Below are 27,401 nucleotides of genomic sequence, written 5' to 3'. Positions count from 1 at the left end.
TGTAGAAGGAGAGTTTCAGGCTCTCGTTGTGATGCAGAATGCGCTGCAACCCCACAACCGTTGCTCTAATGATAAATTACCCCAGTGTTCAGCACCAGTGACTCCGTCTGAACTGGCCTAAGGAGTTCTGGCCACCTGATTATTTTTACACCTTCATCAGCTAGGCAATAGACCTCCTATACTATCAAGCGCCTTGCCCTTTCAGAAGTCAGTCCTCATCAAAGCACCTCTTAACCTTATCTTTGATCAATTAAAGGAACTGAAGTTTATGTCTCCACATGTTTTCCTGGCCTTCAGATCCCCCACTCTTCAAATCATTCCAAATTCTTCAAAAGTTTCAGTATCCCCTTTGAAGTTTGGAACGCTACTAGTTTAGTGTTGGCCTTTTATGCCATTTGCTGCCTAAGAGCTCCTGCTCTTCTCACCTTGGTTGTCATCTTTCAGGAGCTGTTGCGGCTTGGCAGACTCCATCCTGGGCAACAAGTGCAATCCACAATCTTCACTACTAAATTACTAAAAACTAAATATAAAATCTGCATTCAGCTTCACAAAAATTCGTGCTGTCTGAAGGAATTCTAGTTTACCGGACAACCAGATTGCTATGTCAAAGAGTCTGACAATTTACAAGACAAATCTGTTCACTGTTGACATTTTTCTTAGCTAACATTCTAACTCGTACAGCATGACACAGATGTTGCATACACCCACACTTTAATCTTACACGGGCTAAGTTAAATAAAGAACACGGAATGGCTTGGGTTGGAAGGGACCTTAAAGATTCTAGTTCCAAAAGAGGTAAAAAAAAACAAAACTAAACAAAACAAAACACTGAAAGCTGCAGATAAGGTAAACTTAACATGCTATTTATCTCCCCTTACAGTACAACCTTAAGGAATTTCATCGGGTCATTTATTGTACAGAAAAACAACAAAGGCAAACCCTATAAAAGCAATGACTGCAGTGAACTAAGCAGTGAAACTGAGAAAAGCACTAACACAAGGAAACTTTTGTTTCTGTTTATGTTTATGTTATGTTATGTTTATGGCATCCAAAAATTTGCATACATATTTGGGCAATAAAACCACTCTTCATTACAGTACGTGAGCAGGGACAAATTATACATGGAACAGCGTAATTCCCGATGTTGCAGGTATAATATGGCAGTGAATAGCATTTGTACTGACAGTGAGTTATTTCAGGATACGTACTACAGCAAAGGTGCTCTAGAACAGACAGGAGAGCTGCTCAGATCCACTGCAGTATTTTTAACAGCTTTATCCATCAACTTTAAGGTGACTGCCTAAAGTCAGGTTCTCACTATAACACTCTGAATTTCAAGCGTTAAGCACCCATAAATTTAACAAAAGGCTCCTACCTTGTGCGTATCTACTCCCTTATTAAGTTTGGGACACTAGAAACCTGATTTGGAGAACCCATTCCAAAGGGAACAAAACATCTTAATTCTTCTTCTTCAAAGCAAACACTGATCTGCGGCAAGGAAATGCCTCTGACGGCATGAGACACTGCACTGAGGCTGCTGCTTTCTGATGCCTGCAGCACAGCTGCGCTCACATCCCGTGCTGTCAGGAACATCGCGTACCATCAGGCAGGAGGACAAAGGCTACCCTGGCAGGTCACACTTTTAAAGAAGAAAAATCAATTTCAGCATTCTGTGGAGCGCATCACTGGGGGAGTGCGTTATTAAGCATTACGAATGGTTCTGCTGCTGACCCCATTTAGGAGAATGGGGGATATAGGCAGAGAGAAAAAAAAAAAAAGAAAATAGCGTCTGCTGTATTATAGTATTGTATTAAAAACCAGCAAATATATTTGGTGCTATAGATGGTTCCCAGCAAATGCAGGATTAACCATTTAATATTTGTGTGTGTGCATGCATTCATGCAGCTGTATACGCATGTGTAAAATTGTATTAAATGCAAGCAGATAAACACATTTCTTTTATATTTATCATGTTATGTCTATTTGGAAAGTGATAATTCAAAAGACATTTTGACCATAATTAACACAATGTCTGAAAGCACTTTCAAGCCTGCACAATTCTGATACTTGAGGTGGATCTCTCTCTGTGTTCTCGCTCTCTTTGCCTCACTGACTTCTCGTCCTTCCACACACCTACTGGACAGACAGTTCACTGAGCAATAAAAGCAAACCATCACGCCTGTAGCTATAAGCTTCCTTGTTTAAGAACGGTGTCAGAAAAGGCAAAGATGAGCAGGCTGTGCCATAAAGAAAAAAGTTTATAGCTAGATTCATGATTTTCAAACATTTTTTCCCAAAAGTCAGGTAAAGAAAAACCAATGGTGATGTCTTTGAATACCCGTTAAGAAGAAAAGGAATTATTTATGTTTTCCTCTAGGCAACTGTGAAGGAGAGCAGGGGAGAAAGAAGGAGACTGAAAATACCACCAGAATATCAGTCCCTTCAGTAAGAGCCTTCCGGTAAACTCTAACATAGTCATGTCTCAGAGGAAACCCAGAGATACCATAAATAAATAAATAAATAAATAATATACTGGCATTCAGTGGCATTTCCATCCTACAAACTACTATTATCAACACCTGCATTATGTTAGCACCTGAAATCTTACAGACAGTATTGATAACATGCAAAATCTTTCATTGCTCAAGAGGTAACAAAAAAAATGACATTGTAAAACTTTTACTTGGAGAGGGAAGCAGAGAGAGTGGACAGAAAAGCAGAAAGGACTACATATTAACAAGCTATGTATTTATGTATGACCAGGGAAAGCTTAGAGAGGCAACAGATAAGCAACCACTGCCTATAGATGAGTACCAGAACCAACATGAAGAAAGGTACTGCTGATAAACAAGAGCGGACAATGCCCAGTATTAGTCTTGACTAAGTTAGGGATTCAAAATTTGACAACCTGGCAACAAGCTATAGGCATAAAAGCATTTGACTGTATATTACATGAATCCCCAGTAACTGGATCTTTCAAGAAAAGAATCAAATTGTATTTATATACATCACATTCCTGCATGTATTTATGCATGCAAACATCTTGCTACGAAATTCAGCAAATGTTATTTACTCTTGGTTCTTTTAAAAGAGGTTATAAGTACAGGAAAGAATGATTAACTGATTATTTGCAAAGAATCTCTACTGTACCTATGACAACACAAAAAGACAGATTTCTAAATTATTTGAAGATAACCATTATTGTAAATTAAGTACTTCTTCACAGGACAGCTGCAAATTAGGAAAGAAACTAAAAAGAACCGTATCATCAGAGACAATTAATTGAGTTCAGTGACTAAATAACAAATGAGAATACATACAAGGAAAGGTACATGGCATAGAGAACAAGTATTTCTGTCCCCACTGTACAAAGTAGATCTGCAGGAAAGAAAAAATCCCGTTTTCATTTTATAGAGTACTTAAGACAAATTCAACATTGGAGATCAGCTATATTGCTCACACACTAAGGTTTAAGACTGTATTTAAGCCTTTTGAGTATCAGACCCACGAAGGTGGCTGAAGCAGGCAGGAGGTCTCTGGAAGACCAAGACCTCAAGCCACATTTTCGGACTTCAGCAGCTGTACGCAGGGGTTCTGCAACAGGCACGTCCTTCCTCTGCAAGCATGCTGACAGCAAATGCAGTTGACACTAGAAATTTTTCTTCATTTCTGATTTTAAATGTGCCTTCAGAGGCATGACACCAGGTTAGACAAAACACTGGTCTGCAACAGAAGTCATACCGACACGGATAACACTCAAGGCTGCAGCCAGCAGCAAAGCTGCAATTGCAAATTGCAGAGCAGCACTTCCTCCAGCGTAGGGGTGGGAGCACAAATGCTGCAAAAGACAAGGACTTTATCCTCAGAAAAAAACTACTTTTATTAAACTGACACCAAAACAAAGAGAATTTCCAGCTTTTAAAGAATGTAGCTGAAAGCAAAACCTTCTGCTTTTATTGTCTCAAGAGATCTTTTTATGTTAAAAAGACGAAAACAAGAGTTGATTCCATTTTTGAAATCCACACCTATCCAGACGTAAGAACACTGAGTATAATAAGGTTTACCTCTGGAACAGTGGTACAGGAGAGGAAAGTAATATTGTAAAAATCAATAAACGAAAAAGGTTATTTCTCAGAATGTTTGCTTAGGAAGCTCTAATAAAATAGCTAGAATGAAGTACCAGGAAATTACAGCTTTTAGGAATTTAGAACTCTATTGCTTAAAAAAGAAAGAGAGAGAAAAATCACTGTTGGGTGTTAACTCTCCTCAAAAGAGAAAATGTTTGTGGGGAGTGGGGGGCATTTTTGTTATACTTTTAGGCCCACATAACCTGAAGTATATTGCAGTTGTTAATATTTTATAAGCCATTTCCCAGTATATACCTGTTCTCTTAGGGGCTGTGCAACCAGCAATATGGGTTCAAGTAAATGCAAAACCACAAAGGTATTTGCTTGTTAAGGAAAGGGGAGAAAAAAACAAATTTTGTTAAGAAAGGACATCTGGAGGTGATTTAGTCCAAATTTTAGTTAAAGGAAGGACTCTCGCTAACACAGTATTAGGTCACTTAAAAGCAAGTACTTGAGCACCAAGCATCTACATTTAACTTGAAAACTAGAGAACTGTGCTTTTATAAATTTCTATCTTGTGGAGGCCAAATGATGTCCTCCCAGTCAAGTTCACGCGTTGCCAAAGCATTGCCTGAACGGGCTGTCAGATCTGGAAACAACTGGGCTTTTCTTGGTGGAAACAAATTTGTTCCTCCTCCTACCCCTTCTCTTTAATGCAGGGGGAAGCCAAGATAAATCTACTCTACACAAACTCTTTTATTCCCATCAGAAAAGGAAGTCTTATAGTGAGAAAAAATGTTGCTTATCCAACCAATGGTGCTGCTTTCTGAGTCGGCCAGCATTAATGTAGTTGCTTGTTACATATGAAAATGAGACAGGATGCACAAATCAAAACAGACGAGCAGGCGTGAAAGAGAGAAAAGCAACATGGAAGAAGCAAGCCAAATCAAAACACGAAATAGCCATCCAGGCAGAAGAAGTGCCGTGTTTCAGAGCAGCTCATTTGCTTTCCGACTCTCATAAATGGAGTAGGTAATATGTTTCCTAGAACGTACTTACATGCTGCAAGTGCAAGGGGTTCAGCTAGAAAAAAAAAACTTCAGGGAATGAATTTCTGAATTTTCATATCAGATTCACTTTGAATTAGGTCCTGGCTTTGCCTAGTTTTCTGCATTATTTTTTTTTTAAGGTTCTTTTTACCTTCCTGATTTGTTTCTACTCAATTCACTGCACAAAGCCAAAAATACACTCTACCAGATAGCTTTAATTCACAAACATGTACTGGGGAAAAAAAGAACAACAAACAAACAAAAAAAACAAACCACCCCACACTGCTATGGGCCTACAATACTTTCAGGAATCTTAATTCTGAAAGAATACTCTAAAGATGCTCAGGTTTGTATTCGTATTGCTATGCAGGGTGCCTGTTGTAACTGTTTTCACTCATTTGCATTACTTTTCTGTTGGACTATCTAATAACACCGTACACCAGGTTCACTAATATCCTTATTCACCCTTCCTAGCATCTCAAGTCACAAATGAAGCCGGAGTTCAGTCCACTATTTTCACCATTTTACACATCCATTTGTTTCATTTTGTATTTTTCCCAATACTGAATATTATGCCCAACAATAAACTTGGAGACTAAACCTTCCAGAAATACCAATTTAATGAGCTGAGCTACTATAAAATACAATCAATTTACTGCGTTTGCAGGCTTCTTCCCACAAAAATGATGTCCCTTTCTAAAAATAGGCGCAGATTATATTGGATATGTCATTAAGAGTGAGATACCAGTACTAATCACAGATTTAGGAAGAGTTGATAAGTGCCACGCTACCCATCACAGAATTACAAAATGCACTGACCCCTAACTCAGGAGGAACAATCAGCTACACGAGCAATTAGCCACATCCTTCTCTTGCCTTATGTCAGTGTAACCTCATTAAGCCTAATATTTCCCTCGCGTTTATCTTTAGCACGTTGTTCTGATCACAGCTTCATCATTCTTCAAGCCACTTAAAAAGGCATTACACATCTAAGACCAGAGCACAATCATTGCACTACAGCTTCAAGAGCTATTCATGTATAATTCAATGATTTTTGGTCTGACTTCGCTTACTATTCATAGAATCTGGTCTAAAGACTCTTTTTTCTTCGAGCACAAAGAGCTCTGCTCTGCTCAGAAAAGTAATACTCACTCTAGCTAAATACTAACGGAAACCTTTAAAATGCTGTCTTCGCATATAAAGGGCATTCATCCCTCTGCATCCAGCCTGTTCCTTCACAGAACACACTGGAGTTTCAGCATGAACCATCTAGATTGCTAAAATGTTAACACAAGTGGTCATCTCGCCCCTCCACCCCTCAGATAATCCACAAGCACAAACATCAATCTCTTCTCAAGCAGCTAATGGTGATGGAAAGGATTTTAAAGATTCTGGCAGCTACACGACCCACAATCTCTCAAGAAAACTCCACTACTTCACTCCCTAAGCCTACAGGGCAGCGTCCATACAGGTGATAAATCACACCATCAGAGATAAAAACCTTAAAATTCATGTAGGAGATAAAAACCTTAAACTTCATGCCCTTGACTTTCACTTCTTATTTTAAGCCTAGGTATCAGTACACACCAACTTCTTTTTTTTTTCTCCTTCAAATAAATGAATTAATTAATTACCTCGGGGCCCGACACTAAAGCCTGTCTCACCGAGTCCCAGAGGGACTACAGACAGAGAGAAGCTGTAGATTCAGATCTCAAGAATTAAGCTGCAATACGGTTTAATGAATTTTAATAAGACAGGCTCTGGTCCTGCAAAATTCCTATATATAGCCCCTATTCTATGACCTCAAGAATTCCCTTTGTTAGTCATTACTATCATTAGCAGACTCATCAATGACAGTCATTACTTTCTTCAATAATTTTTTTTTGTCTACCTAATCCGACCCAAAGTCACCGCAGAGAATTTTTCATACGAACACCTTACATACATTTGCCAGGTAGGATAGAGTAACCCTGAAGGAACAACTTGAAGAAACCCTTTGAGGATGTTACCTTGGTTTTGTCAAATTTATTTTCAAAATGCTCACTTAACCCCTACGCTGTGCAGCATAAACCCCAGTAAGAGCCTGGACAGAATGACTGCAATTTAAGGCCATTCCTCCAAATTACATTGTGTGCAGATTGAAAAAAACATCTTGGTTTACGGTGATTCTCAGTTCTTTAACACTGCAGGAAAACATCAGCATCTGTTCCATCAGGACACTTTTACTCCTCTGGTATTTTAATAAATACGCTCCTTTGGAGAATACTTGGTTTACAAATTTCAGCCCTCCTTCACACCTGCTGAGATAGGTCCAAGCCACACACATTTTCCAATCTCATAAAAATTTCAATATATCACTTTCAGACAATTTTCAGAAAAATATTGATGTTCAAAGAATTTAAAAATGACAAAAAAAAAAAAAAAAGCATTTTGCAGTCAATTGAACATCTGACATTGAGCAGCATGCAGCTAACCTTTGTGTTTCCCTTTTTTCTCCTTTCTGGTGCTGCCAGTCTGACAGCTTGCAGCTGCTGCCTTGGCTTTTTTAGTTGATTTCGGAGCTTGGGCATCCACTACCACTTTTACATCTTCCTGTTCGGCCTCCTGCACTGCTTGAGAGATTCAGGGCACCCCACCAAAAAGAAAAACAGAGAGACAAGAGAGAGAGAGAAAGAGAGAGAGAGAGAGAGAGAGTGAATTGAGAACTCTTCGAAGGCAAAAGAAGTAAGCAGACGTCGCAGAATTTAGCATTTCAGGTAATTCATGCAGAGAAGGGATTCAAATAAACCAGAAATTGCTAAGTTACAGTAAAAAAAAAAAAATAAAAGTGTTAGGTTAACTGGGAGGTATTTCCTAACTTTTTTCCTCCTTCCAATAATATATCAGCTCCTAACTTTCAGTCCAAAAATAACATCAGAATATTAATGTGTTGCTGAGCTATTGCAGGAAGCACATTTCCTTACACTAAAGCTCTGCCAGACTGCTCAACAGTGGCAGCATGCAGGCTGAATAGCTTTATTTAGATTTCGTAGTGCCTGTGCTTAAAACGATATCCTAAAACCATAAACAAGGAATCATCAGTTTTATTTTCAAAACATATTTACACAACCAAATATACCAGAGTATCATGAGTAGGACGGCCATGCATTTTATGGAAGAAACTATAGCCCAAGCTAAAAAACTCCTCCTACTTTGTTCCCTACAAATTAATTTTGAGAAGTCTCAGCACATCATGCATAGCACAAACTACGAATGTCAGCATTCATTCACATAATCTTGGTTGTTTTCAAAGTAAAATGAGGCTTTATCTCTTTCTAAACGCATGACACGCTTTGAGGTCAATATTTCAATCTGTGAAAGCAATGCCCAGAGCAGCTCTTTGCTCTGGCCAGACCAAGTCAAGTAACACTGCGTTTATAATGATATAAAAGCAATCACCCTTGTGAAATACAGAAAGAAATCATCAAACTTCATACCCCAAGCAAAACAACCGGTAGGCGAGCACTAAGAAATCTTAGCATCAGCTGCTGGCTGCTGTTAATTTCACTGCCCCCAGCTTCGTGTGGTCACTGTGGTGTATCTCAGAGGAACATCACCCTGGCACTTGATGCCAGCATCCTATCATCCTTTTCTTTCCCTCAAATTCAAGTGCTTTCTTTAAAATAATAATAATAAAAAAAATAAAGCCCACTAAGGATCCTAACTGGAAAGAAATTTCTTTAAAAACATCCCTGACAAAAGTCATAAACCCTGAAAAACCCTGACCTAATGATGCCCCACGATGTGTGGGCAGCCGGAAACCTCCCCTTGAAGAAGGAAACTCTCTCCAAGCTTCTGGTCTATGAGGCAACTTTCCCATTCACCAAATCCTTCAGGCACATGAATGGCAACCACAACACCAAGGGGATCCTCAGAGGAACAAGATGACATGGATTTAGCCATGTCTGTGTTAACTGCAGCATACAAACCCCCAGCTGCCCTCCCCAGCTCAGCAGCCCCGTATGAACAGCATTGCACAATGAGCATCCGAGGCACTCACTAAACACATACCCCTGTTTCACTACACAGAGGAAGAGCTCAAGTTTTAGAGTATATACATGAAATCGGTAGAGGCATGAGTGATTAACAGCCTAGAAAAATGACTCGTTGCTGCCCAACTCCTCAGTTCCATCTTTACTGAACACAAATCCCAAGACGGCAGTACTTTTGCTGAGCACCACAGAGCACTGAGAAAATGAACAAGACAGAACCAAAGGAGCAAGTGCACAGCAAGACGGGGAAAACAGCACATCCAAAGCAGCACGGTCTTCTGTTTCCACAGGCATGGCAGCCTTGGACTAAGCAGGGAAGCAAAGTATCCCTGCTGAACAGTCTTTAAATAGGTAGGATTGGTCAGCCCAGCAATCTGTCCTATATTTATAGCTTAGTCTCTCTTTAAAAATGAGGATATGTTCTTTTCATTGATTTAAAGATGATAATCCTCCATGTAACTGAAATTCAGTACTTTACAAATGACCAACATTAAATGACCGGTCAGGTCTCTAAATCCTTTTAAATACAGCCATATTCATTCATTCAGATGAAACTTAATCTACTTGGCCCAAAGGAATGATTAATCAGCAAGGGATGAAATGTTCTGACATTGTTCATTGAAAAATTAAAGACTTATCTGCACCATCTTGTCAGCTGTCTTTTGATCTAACAAGTAAAAGCCTAAAGCTTTGTGAATTAATTTTGTCCCGTAACTTCCAGCAAGAGATATCTGATTGTAAGCACAGCAATAGGTACTCCAAGTGCCAGAGAAGAAAATATTTGCATTACTTTCATCTATAAGGCCAGATTTCAGTCCAGTAGCCATTCCGAGCATATACCATCACTGCTCTATATGGCAAACAGAACATTCATACAGAAGTGGTGGAGGCTGTAAAATAAAATTTAACCCATAAATGTGCTGATACTACAACTGTGTTCATGAAAGAATTAGCACGGAATTTCCTGTTTCTAAAGGATGCTTTTTTGACCTGTAACATTACATTTAAATCACTACCTCTGGAATAAGTCCAAATCTAATCCCAAAATACTGCCTCATGCACAAAAACCCACCATTTTATTCTTAGCTATTAATTACTCAAAAAACAGCAGAAATTGGCTAAGGCTCGTCCAGTCACTAATGTTTTCTTTGGTCTCCCTGGATAATATTCACTGACAATATGATTATGTCCTTAATTGGATATTAAGAAGTTAAAAATAATGATAGCAGTAGCACAGAACGAATAAATTAAGAATTTTACACGCAGCTTCAGGGAAGGACTTTCCACGAATGTCACTCAAAAATGCATTCATTTCAATAAAAAAAGGGAACTTTAAAAATCCCAATTGATCTTTATCTTAAACACTAGGAGACTACGTTTGAAAATCCACTCAATTGCCCCGTATTTCCAACTCCAAATTATTAAAATCTTCACTCAAAAAAAATAAAGACATTTTTTCAATTTCTATTAGATTTGTTTGTACTAGGATTTGCATTTAGACAAGACAGAAATGAGAGCAGGATGCACTGTGTCGAGACAGAATTCCAAACAGCAAATAATGCTGGACTGTCAGACCTGATGTTTCATTCTCTTTTGGTCCCATAAATTGCAAAAAAATGACTCTGAGATCAATGGCAAGCTTTCAAATAATACAGTGACATGGTTTTAACTCTAGTGTTGTTCAATCAAGTGCTGATTACTAACCTCAATATGGTATGACTGAAAATACTTTTGGGGAGACAGAAAAGAGCAAAAGTCACTATATTTAGGTTAGGTTCCATAAAATTATTTCAGAACCTGAGCTAAGAGGAAAAGGTGAACAACTAACAAGTAGGCTACTAACACAGTACCGGATGAGTGAAAAATGACTGCACATCAAAGTGGAAAAGGGCTGTGTCCTTGACAATGGTCTAACTGCTAAAAGTGTGGAAAAGAAGTCTCTCTCGTTAAACAGTTCTGTGCTGGACAGCAAAGCATGTTACAGGGGCAGAGCTACAACCCACATCTAAAGAAAATTATGCAATTTCTAAGTGAGTGAATAATCTGTAATGCAGACAACACAGAATTGAAAAAAAAAAAAAAACAACAAACAACTATTGAAAGATAGTTATCCACACATATTCAAGTGAATGAAAATGAAAAGCATGCTTCTCCATCTGGCCTTTATGAACATAAGTTCACACAGGAAATTAGTTTCAAAGTACCAAGCAATGAAAATGCAGATTTTTTTCTTTTCATTTGCATGCCCATTTTTCTTGCTATGAGTACTTTGTACACTCTTCCAATCTTAGAGGAAGAAACAAAAGCTATCAATCAAAACTTACCAATCCCTCTCACATAAAAATGCCATGCACTAAAAGAAAACAATATTTTTGATTGGCACCTTATATGTAGAATGAAAAAAGTGAAAAATCACACACACAGAGAACTGGATACATTAAAACACTGCACAGTCTGCCTGGAAAACACGTCAGGTAGAAAGAGGCTGAACTAGATGGGGAAGTTATGTGGTGCACATCATTGGCTCAGTTCAATAAAGCAAATATCCACTCTTTTTATTAATGCCCTCTCATGGTGAAAGTGAAATCCAGAATGAGTGCCATGCAAAGAACGCTAAAACACAGTTCAGTCAAGAGCAAGTTTTAACAAATCAGTGCAAATTAGTTGTCCTTTTCCTACTGTTGTCTGAGACACTCTTCCATCTCACCATAGAAATGTCTTGCTACTTTTCTTTGTAATGTTAGCTTTAGTGAATATTAATGCTTAATTGAGCTGTCATTCTTTTTTTTTTTTTAATCTATTTAGATTATGATACTAACTTAGCATTTTTTACGCTCATTTAGAAGTCAATGGATCCTATAAGAAGTCTCCAGAAGATGGGCAATACCAGCATATTTTAGAGTAAAATGAAATATTTTATCAGTTTTTATAGAAGGCCTACAAACAAAAACAAAAAACACTGATGATAAAATCAGATAAATACAAGGGCCTGAATTAGGGCGAGGATGCTAGTGTGTTAGGCACTATTTGATTACTTAACAAATATTTGTTTTCTTATTCAAAATGCTTACAATCAAAGGCATTGCCCCTGCAGCTAGCACTTTACTGTCAGATTCCAGACTCAGAATATTTTATCACTCGTAAAGTCACTGTGACTCCTTGCAGTTTCTGTAGCTAACACCGATGCACTGACCTGGCTGATTTTACAACGGTGAAGATACTCTAAGTGAAGGTGCACGTGAACGGGCTGAGAGAAAAAGAACAAGTGTACAGGAGAACTTGCTGGTGCTTGAGGACATTATCAAGAGCTCATTGCCATAAGGAGACTTTCTTTGAAAGAACAAAGGAATGAATTAAACAAAAGCTTCCTCTTAACTCCCAGGCATCTGCTGTCTGACCACTGAGCAGAGAAGAAAAGGCAGCATGTGAAATGGAGAGCTAATGGCAATGAATCAGACTCTTTGGGGAAGTAGACAACTAATAAGGGAAGATAAAATTATCCATGAAAAGCCTCTACCAGGAAGATTAAGGACAGCAAGAAATAACATCATTATTTTGAGTACCAGGGCCCTGAGGCACTAATAGGCTTTCATTGCCCTGACCAGCCTCCCTTGTGGCCTCCACCCACTCCCTGCCCACCGAGGGATCGATCTCAGCTCAGCCAGGGCCATGGGGTTGGTCTCCAGCTGTGGTTCCTGGGATGATGCTGGTGGCACGCTGTCGGCAGCTCATCCACTCAACAGACCCCTCGCGTGTACACTGCAGCCTTGACTCCTGGCCCCATCCCCTTCCTCCCTGTCTGGCACTCTGGGGGGACCCCGGTTCATCCCTTGCTGCATCTGGGATCACAGAGGATGCTGTTGGCAGCAGCCAGCTCTGCCAGCTGTGTTCGGACCCGGTGGGATGGTGCCTCAGGGCTCCCTGTCCCTTTGGGACATGCAGGCTCCTGCTCCTTCCCTGACGCTGAATTGTAAGAAGTAAAAATATTTTAAGTAAAAGTTTAAAGCAAAGAGAAGGGTGTTTTTCAAGCAGCTTCTCTCAGTTGCCTCTAAACTTTCTTAAATTTTCCAGTGCCAAGGACCACAAAAAGACTTCTAAACCACTTGCTACCTGCTGTTCTCTGCTGCTACGGGCTTAGTTTATTTTGGAAATGTACTAGCACGGTAATGACTGTTGATAAATTAAGAAGATGCTTTAAAGGATGAATGGTAAAGAGACTGCGGCCAAAAGGGAGATTTCAGAATATATGCTTATTGGGAGTTAAGTGTTTTGCCCACATGATACTTGGAGTGCTGCCCGATCTCTCAATATTAATAGTCTTGTGCACAGAACATTCCCGGCTGTCTTCAAAAAATAAACTAACACCTCATTTCAAGGTCAGTGAAACGCAGGGATGCAACACACAGATTTGACGAACACTCAAATACGTGTGTTTTTAAAAGAATGGTTAATCCATGCCATCTTGTAAGTTGGCAGCCTGGCACCCATCGGAAAACCCCCTCTCACCATTCATGGTAAAAGAGCAGAATGACACACCAAACTTAACCCTCCAGAGCTATGACTTTTACCTAAAGTCTGTTCTTCAAGAAACGAGACAACCATTCCATCTAGATGTGCTGCCAAATGTCAAAAAAAGAAAAGTAAGGAAGTAATTTTGCCTTTTAACACATGGTTAATCGAAATCTCTAAATTGGAAGTTGCCATGAAAATTATTCAGAGAGTTTCTAATTGAAAACATTTTTAATTCCAAGTTAAAAAGAAAAAGCCACAGCTGCAACAAAATATGTTAATATTAATGAAAGCATAGCTGGCACTTGTTCAAATCTCTGCCTTCCTCAGAGCTGCAAAAAGAAAAATCTCTCCCCAGTGGAAATGCACCATTTTCATAGAAATAAAATTACTCTTCCCTGTTAAAATGGTCTTTCATCATTTGCATTACATGTAATTAAATAGTGTAATTAAACTGTTTCAGTAAGCAGCGTATCTCTGCATGTTACTGGGTTTTAGGATGGCTTGGTATGTATTTGCAATCCAGACTGAAAAAGCTGTACTTATAGCAGAGTTTTGCAATGCCGTATCACGCTAAAATGTTTGTTCAAATTTTTAAAAGAAAATCAAAATAAGGGGTGCAAAGATACATGAAAACAAACTAGCAGATGTGACTGGAAGGCATTACAAAATAGCAAGCAACATTTAATAAAACCTTGAAACAAGCAAGTAGCAATATGCCTTCTGAAGGACACTGAACTGAAAATAAACTAGGACACGAGAAAGAAGACAAAGCAATTTGCTATTTATCTTACACTGGATTAAATTTACTCCACTGAATAAATGACTTTGTCTTCTTTTATATACAATATAAAGTTAATTGCAATACAAAACATTGTTATTAGTTCTTATTTAGCTATTCGTAATGATGACATAGTGTCAAAGTTGTATTTGGTATTGCAATAGTAACAAAGACTGGCTTTATTTGAGAGTGCAAGAATACCAAGGAGTGCCAAAGAGTGGCTTTGTTTGTAATAGTAGAAATTGGAGCCAAATATCACAGAAAGTAATGGAAGGATATTTATTGCTTGAAATAGCAGACAGATAATTTAGAGTCTAACCTACAAGTATGGTCCCCAACCTATATTAACAACTTAATTTCAGTGCAAATAAAAAAGGCCACTACACTAATTTTACATGAAAACTTTCTGCTACCTTTACATACTCAGTTTTGTCAGGGACTTACCTAGAAATGCTGTCATGAAAGTATTTCTTCTGTAAGATTGCCTGTGTTCCAAGGTGCACAGATTATATAACGAGAGGTTATTTTCCCGTTAAGTATATCCCTATAACCCCTTCCAAATAATTAAAGCAATTTCCTGAATGCTTGGTCCTATTGATCTACAGATGCTGCCACATTTCCCAGTACTTACCTGGCAAGCTGGCATTACCTCTGGCTAATACTCCAGCTCAAACCAACCACTCATGTACTGGAGTGTCAAGGATCCATTTTAATTTTGGTGGGCCTGTTCAATCTAATCAATGTCACTTTCTGCAGATAACACAAATACTGTTACTGTTATTGGTTTATTAGCCAATATACCAATAACCCAAAGGTTTTAAGAGGAAATGTTACAACATGCCAGTCATTTGCATGCTGCAGGATCTGAAAATTCTTACTTGTAGGTGAAGCATAAGCAGGAACTGAAAAGCAAGAACTGAGAAGAAATTATTTCTGTGAACAGTGAATTCTGCAGAACTGATCCACTTCTTCAGTGGAAGGGCAACTGTCTCCTGGAGAAGCATGTGGCACCCAGAGGTCTATTCCAGAACAAAAGTGACCTTGAGTTTTTACTCATCTCTCTGATAATTATTCTGGAATGAAATCAGTTTTTACTCCAGTATAGAGTTGCCCATCAGGGAACCACTGCAGCACAGATAACTGCATCAGAATAAGCTACGGGAGTGTATGAAAGAGAATTTCCTAGCGCAGAAAACCAAACATCTCTGAATTGCTGAGATGTTATCTCTGACCTACTTTGAGTAAAGTACCATAGAGATATCACCATACAGGCATCCAATTATTTGTTGAAATCAACAAGTGCTTTTGTGCTACGCAGAATCAATACAAGGAAAAAAAGAGTGGAGGAGGAGGAGGAGGATAGGTAGAAATAAGTGTTCTTTTTGTAGCGTTTGCAGTACAGGAATTGATTTAACAAACATGCTCATCCAAGCAATGTAGTTCATTCAGAAGGCCGTTAAATCCCATCAAAGAGTCATTCTTAACTTAAAATCTGCATGCCCATAACAGAAACAAATGAACGGAAAAGAGCAGAATAGTTCTTTAGAAACAGCCCAGATGTCTCATGCATCTGACACTCCCACATACAAATGTTTTCATTGAAGGGGGGAAAAAAAAGTGCCAACCCCGAAGCTGAATACTGTAGTTAAAAATGGTCGTTAAAACCTAACTACATACCATGCAAACACTGTATCCTAAGACACTAAGCACATGCCCAGAGAAGACCACACCAAAAAAGGATACTTCTGGAGTTCTTATAATATTTTCAAGAGCAACGTTCCTAACAAAGGGTTTTACAAGGTGATAAAACACTTTATTAAGTAACTAAATTCTCCTAAATTGGCTTTTGCTAACTGCACAGTTTATTGCAAGGACAGCTATCCCCAAAAGATTAACAAACTAGGTTGAATATGAGAAATGTTACCGTATCTTTTTGCTTCTCTGAAAGCTTGTGAAATATTGAAAGGGTTTGAGATAAAAATGTAGAACAAACTGATTTAAGGAGAAGAGATTAGTAAGTATTCCAGTAAATGGTGTGCTATAACGTAACAGGAAGGGTCATGTTTTACCTTAAGAGAACAGTTAATCTCACTTAAGTCAGAAAGTCCACTACGGTGCAAACTGTTGCGACATCTAGTTCAATTAATGTAGATAAGAAATATGTTACCATTTATAGCATGATAATGTCTGTTTTTCCAAGCTGTGAAAATTAAAACTTCACTCTACTGAAAGGACAGTACCTCTGTACCATACAATACTATTTCTTAGATAACATTTCAGTACCTTTGATAAGCTGTTACGAGTGAAAAGCAAGGAGAGGAAATTTGTTTTGTTGATTTACTTAAAATACCCCTTTGTCCTTATAGCATAAACTTAACTTAGAGAGCATTATACTACGATTTGCAGTAACTATGCATGCAGTAGGTCATATTCATATACCATGATATATGGTGCTGCTGTTGCTGTTAAGATATGACTCAACCAATGGCGCTTGTTCTTCTGAGTGTTTCGTTCTGCGTGTTCTTGTGCGACTGTCCACGTTGGACTGAACCATTAATGGCTCCTGGCGCTTTTTTTTCTGCTTCTGTTCTAGCAGTGCTCGCTGAGGGAAAAATAAAGAAAAGCATCTGTTACTGGACTCTGAACAACAGCAATCTGTGATTAAAAACAATGGATATCTTTACACCTTCTAAGTTTTGAAGTGGTGGGAATTGGCAAGTGGGATATTGGGATATTTGGGAAATCTTTCCAAAAAAACAACACGCCAACCCACTGCTAAAACACCTTCTGCTGAAAACAGCAAATAATTAAAATAGATCTTTCTGAGCAGTCTACCAGCTGTCAGAGCTTGCTTGAAAATAACCCTTGGGAAAACAACAGTGTGAGAGTACTGGCTGTGAAGCAATGCGAGGGTAAGCAAGGGCATGAGGCATGCAGATGCCAGTTTAAGTTTCTGTAAATCAACAGCAGAATCTGCAAACTAGAATCAAATGATAATGCTGGACATGAGCCTAGTCTAACAACTATACAAGACAAACTTTAATTAAACACTTGAATTTCCTAGTTATACCTGTGGAAAACCAAAGCAATACTGATGGGAAGCAAGGAATTATCCTAGCAGCCTACAAGTCTCTTCTCCCAGATGCTTTGTTCAGCATCCAGTGGCACCACGGGCACCTGTCTGTTTGAGACCTCTTCCACAACCCCTGAGACCAGAGCTATTAATTTTACGTATCCATTTCCTTGCCATCTCCCTGCTCCTACACAGTGATTTTCTTGCTTTTAGAAGGGAGAGGCAATAAAACTAAAGAACAAGAATGGAGACTGGAGTCTTTCAGCTCCATAAGTCATCTGGAACACTCTAACATGACTCCAGAAAGGTCAGAATCTGGTGCAGGATTATGGCATAAGTACAAACAATTTAAAAATAAGATTCTGGTAGACACGCAAGCTAATAAAATGATGGGAGAAAAAATGGATGTAACAACATAAAATTAAACTCACAAGATTTGACTATAATCATGACAAAGGTTCATGGAAAAGGCACCACAAAATAATCAAAGGTGAAATGGAAACCCCAAAACCCATTAAAATTTAATGGCAAAATTCCCAGAGATTTCAGGGAAGAGATTCTGAATCACTTTATGTATGCTTCATGTAGGAAAACAGTAGCAAAATAGACAACATGGCACATAATGCCACTAGCTTACTAATTACACAAGGGTTAAATCCATAGAACAAAAAGGAAAAGATGTAAAAACTCTATGGTAAACCTCTGCTAGCTGACATGTCTGCCAGAACCTCTTGTCCTTTCTGGTCCATCAGATGGATAACACGTTGTAAGTCAGCTTGAAACAAGTCCAAGACAGTGGAAATGACAATCACTCAAACTGTGGTCATAAGAAAAATCTCAGTAGAAGTTCTACATAAGACTTCTCCATAAGCTGTAACCTCCACAGACTTCTCATTTGCATTCCCTAATCAGAGGATATAATTTTCTTGCAGGATGTATCTATTGATTACCAGATATGTGTGTTGCAGATTTCAGCACTCCAGGTTTTAGACTTAAAGCAAGAAGGTCCCCTCCAAAATCTTACCTGCCTGTCAAGCTTCTGCTGACGCAGGCTGCTTCCCTCATCATCCAAAACACTGCAAAGACAACAAGTACGTAATTAGAACAAATTTATCACTCAAAATAAACACCAAACAGCAATCACTGAAGCCAACGCTCTCAAGAGTTATGTAAAACTTCCACTGGGCTCAACAGAAGTTTGCCTGTCCCAACTTGCAAAAGTTGGTTCAAGAGAACTTAAATGCAGTCCATGAAAAAACAAGAAAAACTCTGGTTCACATGAGCCTCAATAAAAAGTTTCTAATCAGCCAGATCACATAGAAATGCAAAATCCACAGTTTTGTTTTCTTCTCCACTGTCTTCTAATGAAAATGTCAATGTATACCGCAATGGGATTTGATTAAAAATTTGCATATAAAGCATATAAAGAGTGAAGAGTGTTAGAGAACTGCTCAGAAGTACTTAAAATTGCCTTAGGAAAATTAACCGTCTAATTTTTGCACACTGAAAATCAGAATTTATTCCCGAATATCTGAAAAATGAAACTACACTGTACAAGCACCTGGGGAAGGAAATTATGCAGTTCTTCTCCTCTAGAAGTAGTGCACTAGAATAAAAAACAAACAAAAACCTACAACATTCTCACAAAAGTGTTCTGCTTTATTGCAAGCATTCTTCATTAAGAAAGTAAAACTACCCAAAGAGATACCTTTGGACTAACAGTTGAGTAAGAGATGCCGAGTATAAACTTTCAGGCCTAATGGCCTGAACAAATCCTCCTCATTTAAGATAATGTTCGAAAGAAGCCCCAAACATGTAATGATGATAGTACAGATCCTAAGAACTGCAGAGGCAGCAACGCACAGACAGCTGTAATAGTCAGAGAGGTCAAGGGCCAATACTGCTCCACTCCACCAGTCATTTGCAGAGCTAAGGATAAAACTGATCTCTTCTCATCTTCTGCTTTATAAATCAGGCTGTGCTGACTCCCTCAGATCCATTAAACGAGATATATATAAACTTCCCAGACATTCCCATAAAGCACCGGTTCAGTAATTATCTTTATGTGAATGTAATGGTTTCAGTACTACGCTAGATCGGCTCTAATTTTTAAATTTCTATCACAGACCAGGTGTCTACGTACTCATGTCTCAGGCTTCCTCTGCTTTCCCATCGTAGCGCATCCTGGCATAGCACACTGCGTGGATCCTGAGCCTTTACAGGAAAGGTGGCCCTGTGAGCAACCCCACAGCAAACAGCAGGCAGAGGAAGGGGGTGATCTGCATCGATTCGGCATTCCATGAATGCAAAGCAACTATCAGACATGCTGAAGGCCTGCCAAAGAAATAATGAGCCTCCATCCAAAAACTGGGGATGCCACAACACGAAGACGGGACCTTAAAAGTAATCAAATTACCAAGTTACTTAATGGCAGCATCACTGCAAACCTGAAGTTTTGCCCTTCCTTGGTGCCTAAATAATACTTATGCAGGCCCAAAGAAGAAAAGGATCCAGTGTAGTTTAAATATTCTTCAGTTATAATAGCAGGACACTCTCGTTTGAGACTGTGCTCTTTGTTATTATTTTCCATGGGACTAATGAACCTTGGAATTGCTGATTAACAGCCAGTATTTCACATCCCCTGATTTTCAGTGAAAGAACTCTCCTGAGACTGGGCAACTTCCAAGATTTACCATAAAGGGCTATTAGGCTTAAAACAAACAAACAAAACACTTTATTTATTTCTAGATCAATTCCATCAGGCCCTCTTGGTGCTTTAAAACCAACTGCAGCAGACTCTGAGGTGCAGGAGTGTTGCCAGCACTGCAGTGCCCCTTCCTCACTCAGCAAAGCCTTGCAGAAAGATCCAGCAGATGATCCTGCCCCTGCATCTGGCGGTTCACGTACTCTGGCAGACTCTCCAGGAGCTGAAATACAGCAAATTTCCCCTTTCCTTTCTTTGGAAGACACCAAAGTCTAGGAGCAGCAGCAGTCTTTGCCCCTTTTGGTCTTTGGAAGGGACAGAAACCCATTGTTCTTCCTCCTGGAAGAAGGGGAGCAGGGCAACAGCATTTTCTGCACCCCAGGTTGTGTGCATGGAGAGGACCCAGACCATCCTGCCCAGATTCGGAAGCAGCAGTGGGTTTATTGCTCCATGGTCAAAATAATGCCATGGCCACAGACCAAAGGCCAGCGCAGTGCGAAAACTACAGCTGCAACACAGCGGGATCACTACGGGAAATAATGTCATAGAGATCGAAGCGGTTACAACAATTCTGCCTACATGTTTGATGGGATGCTAGAAAATCCCAGCAGTAGCATGAAACTCAGTCAGTCTTAACAGAGAAATAAACTTTATAACTCATGAAAATTACATTGCTGAAGAGAAGTCACGCATGTTAACAATCTGCTGAGCATCCTGAAGCATCCTGCAGATCCAGAAAACTCATTTTTCCTTCTATTTGATCAAGTATCCTATCATCTTCGCCATTACTTTGACCCCATTTAAAAAGGAAAAACAATTTAACACTGTGGATTATATTGTTTAAAGTATTTCAGGTCTGCAGTAATACAGCCTAGTCCAAATTCAGTTAACAAATCCGAGCGTGTATGTATTTCCTTGTAGATAGTGATTCAAACAAAGAACACATTTTAGTATACCAACCTCTTCATAAATGATATTCCTTTAAAAACATTAGAAAGAAACTTGAAAACAATCGGTTTTAAGGATGAAGGCTAAAAATGATTATGTGAAGACCCTCAATTTACTTGCTATTTTTTCATGTAATTTCACATGAGCTGATCTTGATTTAAATAAAATTGGAAAACCCTTAGCTCAAAGATAAAATTTCACAGTGAGGACTTCAACTTTTCTCCTTGAACATGCAAACTGCTCACATTTCAGTAAGCCAAGGCAAGGAAAAAGAACTAATGAGAAATGTTTTTGATTAAAACTTGCCAAACACATGTAGTCACTAATTTATTCATATATTATTTTTTAAGAATAAGCCTGGCATCGTAAAGCAGCTCTATTGTTTCTACCTCACAAAGGAGGCAATGTTTTTCTTCCTTCCTGACACTGCTTCATGAAGGAACATTTTCCACGACAATAACTTCTTACCGGGCCAAAGGTCCGAAACCATATCACGACTCTGCAGTCCTGCACTAACTGCAATGAGAAAAGTTCCTGTATTGACAAACACACATCCTACCACTAAACTTTCCTATACTGTTTAAAAGCATCACTCTTACATTTTCTTTTTCTGCTATTTCATGGCAATATATTACTAACTCCATGTGAACCCCAAAACTCCATGTGAAATCCTTTGAACAAGCAAAACGAACATACATGATCAGGGAAAATTCCTAAACCAAAGAGCTTACATTTTAAAGAGATGAGGGTTTGGGTAAGAAATTATTACTCCCATTTACAACACTAAACCAGAAGCAATAGAAAATTAGTTATGTTCAGCTGGAATTCAAAAACTATGGGTGATCAAAACAAATAGGAAAAAAACAAAAACAAAACCACCATAGCACACTAATCATCAAGATCACCCAGACCTTTTCCATGCACTCTTACTGTGAAGAAACCCGGTACGTTGCTGCGTCAAGAGAAGTAGGTTATGGGATCTTTGAGAATAAAGCTGACTCAAAAGGCTATGAATGGGTGTAATGTGCCAGTTGAGCATTCAAGTCTCCGAAGACGTGAAATGAAAGCATGCAAAGAGACAGCCCTTGGCTCATAGGATACCATCTGTCATGTTCAGCCAATTACACTTCTCTGTAATCTCCATACCTCGATAAAATCTCTGTAGTTCCATAAAACCCAACTGCTCTGAATAACGTAAAGCCTTTAGGAGCTGGTTTTCCAGCAGCACTGAAGGCTGGGGAACCTGCAGGCTGCAGTCGTGCTCCAGACGGAGTGGCACACGCTTGGGTTCCTCCAACCACTGACATTCAGTGAATTCCCTACCAGAGTTTTCTCTGTAAAATCACAACGCTGCAAATTCCTGCATTGACTAAAATCTGCTCTCCCAAGAGAGCAACCAAGGAGGCCAGGGGCTGGAGTACTTACACTGTGAGCAGTAAAGGGAGCTGCTCTTGTTCAGCCTTGGAAGAGTCAGCGTTGGGGAGACCTAATCATAAGCTACCTTGGCAGTTTGCAAGACCTAACTAAGTCCTGAGCAACCTGGTCTGACCTCACAGCAGACCCTGCTTTGAGCAAAACGTTAGACAGGAGACCTACAGAGGTCCCTTACAGTGTGAAAGATTCTCTGAAGTGCTTTTTCAGATGTCACACAGAAATAAAACATCGGTGGCCCATCTCAGCAACACAACAAAATGGATTAACTGAAAGGAAACGTAACACCAGGAACATACACTCATAGCTACTTTAAGTCCACATAGGCAATTGCAAAACTAAATTTCAGCTAAATCCTCAGCATGACCACATAATTTTCATTTTTGTTATGTTTTAATCTGCACGGTTCATTAAAACCGACCTCTGTTATGATTTCAGAGGCACGTGAAATCAACAGGAATTGCAGAGACTGTCCTCGAAACATTTCATTCAGAAAACAGCAAAATAAAAAGAACATCAGAGTCAGGTAAATGTATATTGGAGGAAAGGTGTGCTGTACTACAGGATGTATAGAACTGAGCACCAGCCAAGGGCAAAGCGGTCCCACAGGATCTGAGCGCCGCCGGGAACACCAGGAGCTCTACAGATGCTGTAGGTACAACTTTGTATTAATGAGATCTGGCTTTGAGCTCAAGCAGAAAACTGCAACTCACCTTCCAAGAACAAAAGCGTAGTCACTGGGAAAAAGAAGCTACAGGTTAGGATCTGAAATGTCCAGGCTGACAGCTTTTGGTGAGGATGCTAAGAAAGCAGGAAAAGATCTAACGAGAGGAAAAGCAAAACTATTCCCTAAAGCACATTGCGTGTTTTAAATAACCTGAACTACAGGGTTGCCACTATTGGCCTGGAAAGCTCAGTTGAACTAATATTTGTACAGATTCATTCTGGGCAATTACAAAGCGGTGAGTAAGATAGCACACAGCAGTAAATTGCAGGTAATGAAAACAACACCTAAGGGAAGAGTAGATGGCTGGGCTTTTTCTTCCCCTCCCTGAACATGCACAAACCCTGAATGCTATGCTAGAAAGAAAATCTATGTCCCATAAGGGAGAGGCGAATTTAATAAACATGAATGATGGAGCACAAACACAGGATAGCCTTTGGGCATGATGGGAGCTACACTAAAATTATATTTAAAGTAGATCAATGAGGAGTGCCTGAATAGGAGCAAACTGGGAGGAAAAAAAAAGAAAAACAACTGATCTGGAGATATACTGCTGGCAACGTAGACTGATCCAGATGACAAATGACAGGACTTTGAGGAAGTGCCTTTATTGCAAACACATTGCTGCCTGCCACAGGACACATCCAGCTCGAACAGTCAGGCTGACCTCTATTTCAGTACCAAAATTCAACCAAGCTTCATCGTTAAAGCAATAAAACACATGGAAAAAAAGGAAATCAACCCTTTAAATATGCACAGCATCCTGCCACAACAAATGGAAAATTAAATGAGCAGAGACTAGGGAAAAAATACTGTCTGGATAAGGAGCCTGCGCTCAGACCTACAGGGCAGAACCAGAGCTCTCAGCCGGGACCTCGGAGGAGCACAAGGCCGGTTGTGCTGCACTGGAAAAGGATGCTGCCCAAAAGAGACCTCTGCGATTGCAATTAAAGAAACTGTGAAGCACTGTGATCAAGAGAAAACCTGCATTAGGTGACTGCTGGCTCCTTTTTCTCCCTCTCTTTTGGCTGTTCCATTAACCATGCTTCCGTCCAGCCACGCTGGACCTATTTTACACCAATTGGTGTAACAGTCCAAGACACCTATAAAACAAGGTTAGCAGGTCCCAATTCCCCTTGGAAACGGCTTCATGAGACAAGCACGAAGCATTACAGGTACAGTAACTACAACAATGCTGGCCTTTAAAGTAATTAAACTAGTGTTTAATGTGTTCTCATTAAATGCTTAACGAAGAAGACACTGATCCCAGCTGTGTGCTGCGGGATTTTACCTGCAATAGGCAAGTGAACACAGGCACCAATACGTAGGTCACTACCCTGCTGCTGAAAGCTGTCGGAGGCAATTCATTAACGCAGCGTCTCATTACAGATCCCACCGCCCACCTCTGCATGTACGGCAGGAAAAGACAGGGATGTATTTATCGGATTCTTAAAGGAATAATAAAACTAAGTGAGCAATTTATTGAAAACGTGAAGGCGAAGAGACTAGCTAGTCTGCCTTAGCTGCTCAACCATTAAAACTGAAGAAAAACATGGCAAGAATTACAACTGATAGTATGAGTAAGTCAAGTGAAGAAGCCAAGCTCCTTTTTCCTTGTTACAGGTGCTTTTACAGTTTCTGTAGAATAAACTTTTAAGGGAATACATGTCACCTCATGATAAAATACTAACCCTGAAGCAAAATATTTTGACACTTTTTCCCACACACATACTATCTTTATCATCCAGTCAAGGGAATTTTTTTTTTTTTTCTGGAACTGAAGAAAATAGATTTTTCACTTGGGTTTGAGTTCTTTGTCTGTAATTAACGTTAATAGAAGTAGAATTAAGTTACGGTAATATATAGAATCTTATGTCATAGGACACATCAGAAAAAGTAAGAAATCCTGCTTTTTAGCACATTTTAGGGGAAAAAAAAGCTAACTGATGCTGTTACTGTATTACCCTGTGTTACTGTGACCATACTTTAATTCCACCTATGCTGGCACGTATTTTTATGTTATAGCCCTTATAAGAGCAAAATGCATTCATCACTACATGTACAAGCGCAGGGAAGTGTCACATCAAGTAACATTGCTATGCAACATCCTTCTTTTTGTTGCTAAGATATGTACATTACATACCCTTTAACCATCACCTTTGATTTTTGTAAATTTTAACTGTACGCACTAATTTGAATTCACGTACCTAGTCTGGCATCCCAGCTTTAAATATTTCCAATAAATTAGACAAATTTAAAACACATGAAACGTTTGCCATGAGAGTATTTCTTTATTGTTATTTCCATCTTAATTCACCTTCATTGCGAATCAGAACAGTCCTGGCTCAGCTTTGTGGAGGACTCCTCTGGATTTGCAGCTGAAAACCTCTCCTCTGAAAGAATTTCTCTGTGGTTAACATGGTATGCTTTTTCAAATAACCTTTTCATTCCTCTCTCACTCCAAAATTACCCTATTTTAAATGTAAAATTCCCAGAATATGTTGAAAATGCTTAACAATAACATTTTGCACTAAATTATCCGTACAATATACATCACATGATTTAAGAGCTGTAAAGCTTGATGGATCTGTGGTTAAGAATTCAGCAATATACAGCTTATCGTGGACACAGCCGTCAATTTAATGGAAAATTAAGAGTTATCATGACTCAACTCATTCATATTTCTAACTGCAAGTAACCTTTCCAAATTACTGCTCTAGGTCTGAAAACATCTTTACATAAATAGCCTGAGTGGTACTGTATGAGGCACTCCATCAGTCCCCCAAGCAAGACATTTCAGGCTCCAGACCATTATTTTCATTATATTTGAAAACAACTGAAAATTGTCTGATGCATTCACACCACTTAAATAAGTTTCAGGGTTCTGATCCTCTACAGACTAATAAAACTCCTTACTGCTGGACATAAATATTGCCACTGGAGACAGCGGACTGCTCAAATGGATAAGTATTTGCAAAATAAATGCTTATAACATGCGAAATTGTGAACACACACAAAAAAAAGATGGTAATAAATTGTTCATTTTTATCTTTGTTTTGTAAACTGCATATCAAATACTCACAAGTTGTCAAATATTCACCAGTTTCATCAAACAGTCATGAAAAAGGGAGAAAGATTGAAACAAACCAAACAAAATCAGCAAGATTTTTTTATGATTGTTTCAAAATCTTCCAAGATTTGCACATATATTTAGATGCAAAAAGAGTAGGCATTTCTTTAAAATAAGGCATGCACAAAATAATTAGATTAACAAGGGTGTGCCAACTTTAGGGTTGTTTGTTTTAAATTGGCAAGCAGCTATCATCCATAAGTTGTAACCAAAATATCCAAAGGCTTTAGAACAAATGGGATTTCAGCACTTACCCAATCTACCATTTCTACACTGTTCTTACCAGAGCTGAGCATTATTTTTCTTTCATTGTGTGACAAGTGCTAAGCCAATAGAGCACCAGGTTTTATAAAACAAAGGAGAGCTATCACATAAACTACGTGCATATTTTGCCATAGAGTACTACAGCTTTTCAGTAAAATGTGACCTGTCAAAATATAGGATATAATACCGCCACGATATCAAGGAATTAAGAAGCATAATTCTCAATCAGGTTGTGCCACTAATCCCTGCACACAGCGTAATGAAAACTCATACTTAAATGATGTATTTCTAGATATTGGTAGAAATTACAGTCCTCCAGAATCAGATTATAATTGCATAGCATTGCAAATTGTACATTTGTCAGTTCCTAGAAACAAATGGAAAGCAAAATCTGCAGTTTTAATGGGTGCTTTCGTGCTAAATACAGATACTGAAAACATTGCAGTTCATTTATCAATTAGACAAAACTTGTTTCGCTTATCTTCTTCTTCTCTTTTCGGTATATTCTGGGCATATTATGAAACCACAAAAAGACAGATATAAATTTAAGGGTAGAAATAACATGGGGAAATCTACTGAATCCTTACTTACTATATAGAACAAAAAACCTCTCCTTTTGAAAACTTAAATTAGGCATACAGAATATTGGGCGTCACTATTTGGGGTTTTCTTGTTTCTTCTTATATTTTA

General features: G+C 38.9%; 1 protein-coding gene across 8 annotated transcripts in view; it reads right to left on the bottom strand.

The window, feature by feature from the left end:
- Positions 1–27,401, bottom strand: part of TUB (TUB bipartite transcription factor) — a 116,934-nt gene that overhangs the window by 18,972 nt on the left and 70,561 nt on the right. For 3 of the 8 annotated variants that reach the window (XM_068685230.1, XM_068685234.1, XM_068685231.1), the window contains exons 2-5: positions 18,535–18,586; positions 16,877–17,039; positions 13,716–13,763; positions 7,591–7,725 (exon numbers count right to left, since the gene is read on the bottom strand). In XM_068685230.1, coding sequence (XP_068541331.1) covers positions 7,591–7,725; positions 13,716–13,763; positions 16,877–17,039; positions 18,535–18,586 — 398 coding nt within the window. Of the gene's footprint in view, positions 1–7,590; positions 7,729–13,715; positions 13,764–16,876; positions 17,040–18,534; positions 18,587–27,401 lie in introns of all 8 variants that reach the window. The other 5 variants (XM_068685233.1, XM_068685235.1, XM_068685236.1 and 2 more) reach the window with 3 other exon arrangements.

The sequence above is a fragment of the Anas acuta genome, chromosome 5 (assembly GCF_963932015.1).
Source record: "Anas acuta chromosome 5, bAnaAcu1.1, whole genome shotgun sequence".
Taxonomy (NCBI): domain Eukaryota; kingdom Metazoa; phylum Chordata; class Aves; order Anseriformes; family Anatidae; genus Anas; species Anas acuta.
The sequence above is the reverse complement of the archived record's forward strand: the minus strand, read 5'-3'. Positions and strand labels throughout refer to the sequence as shown.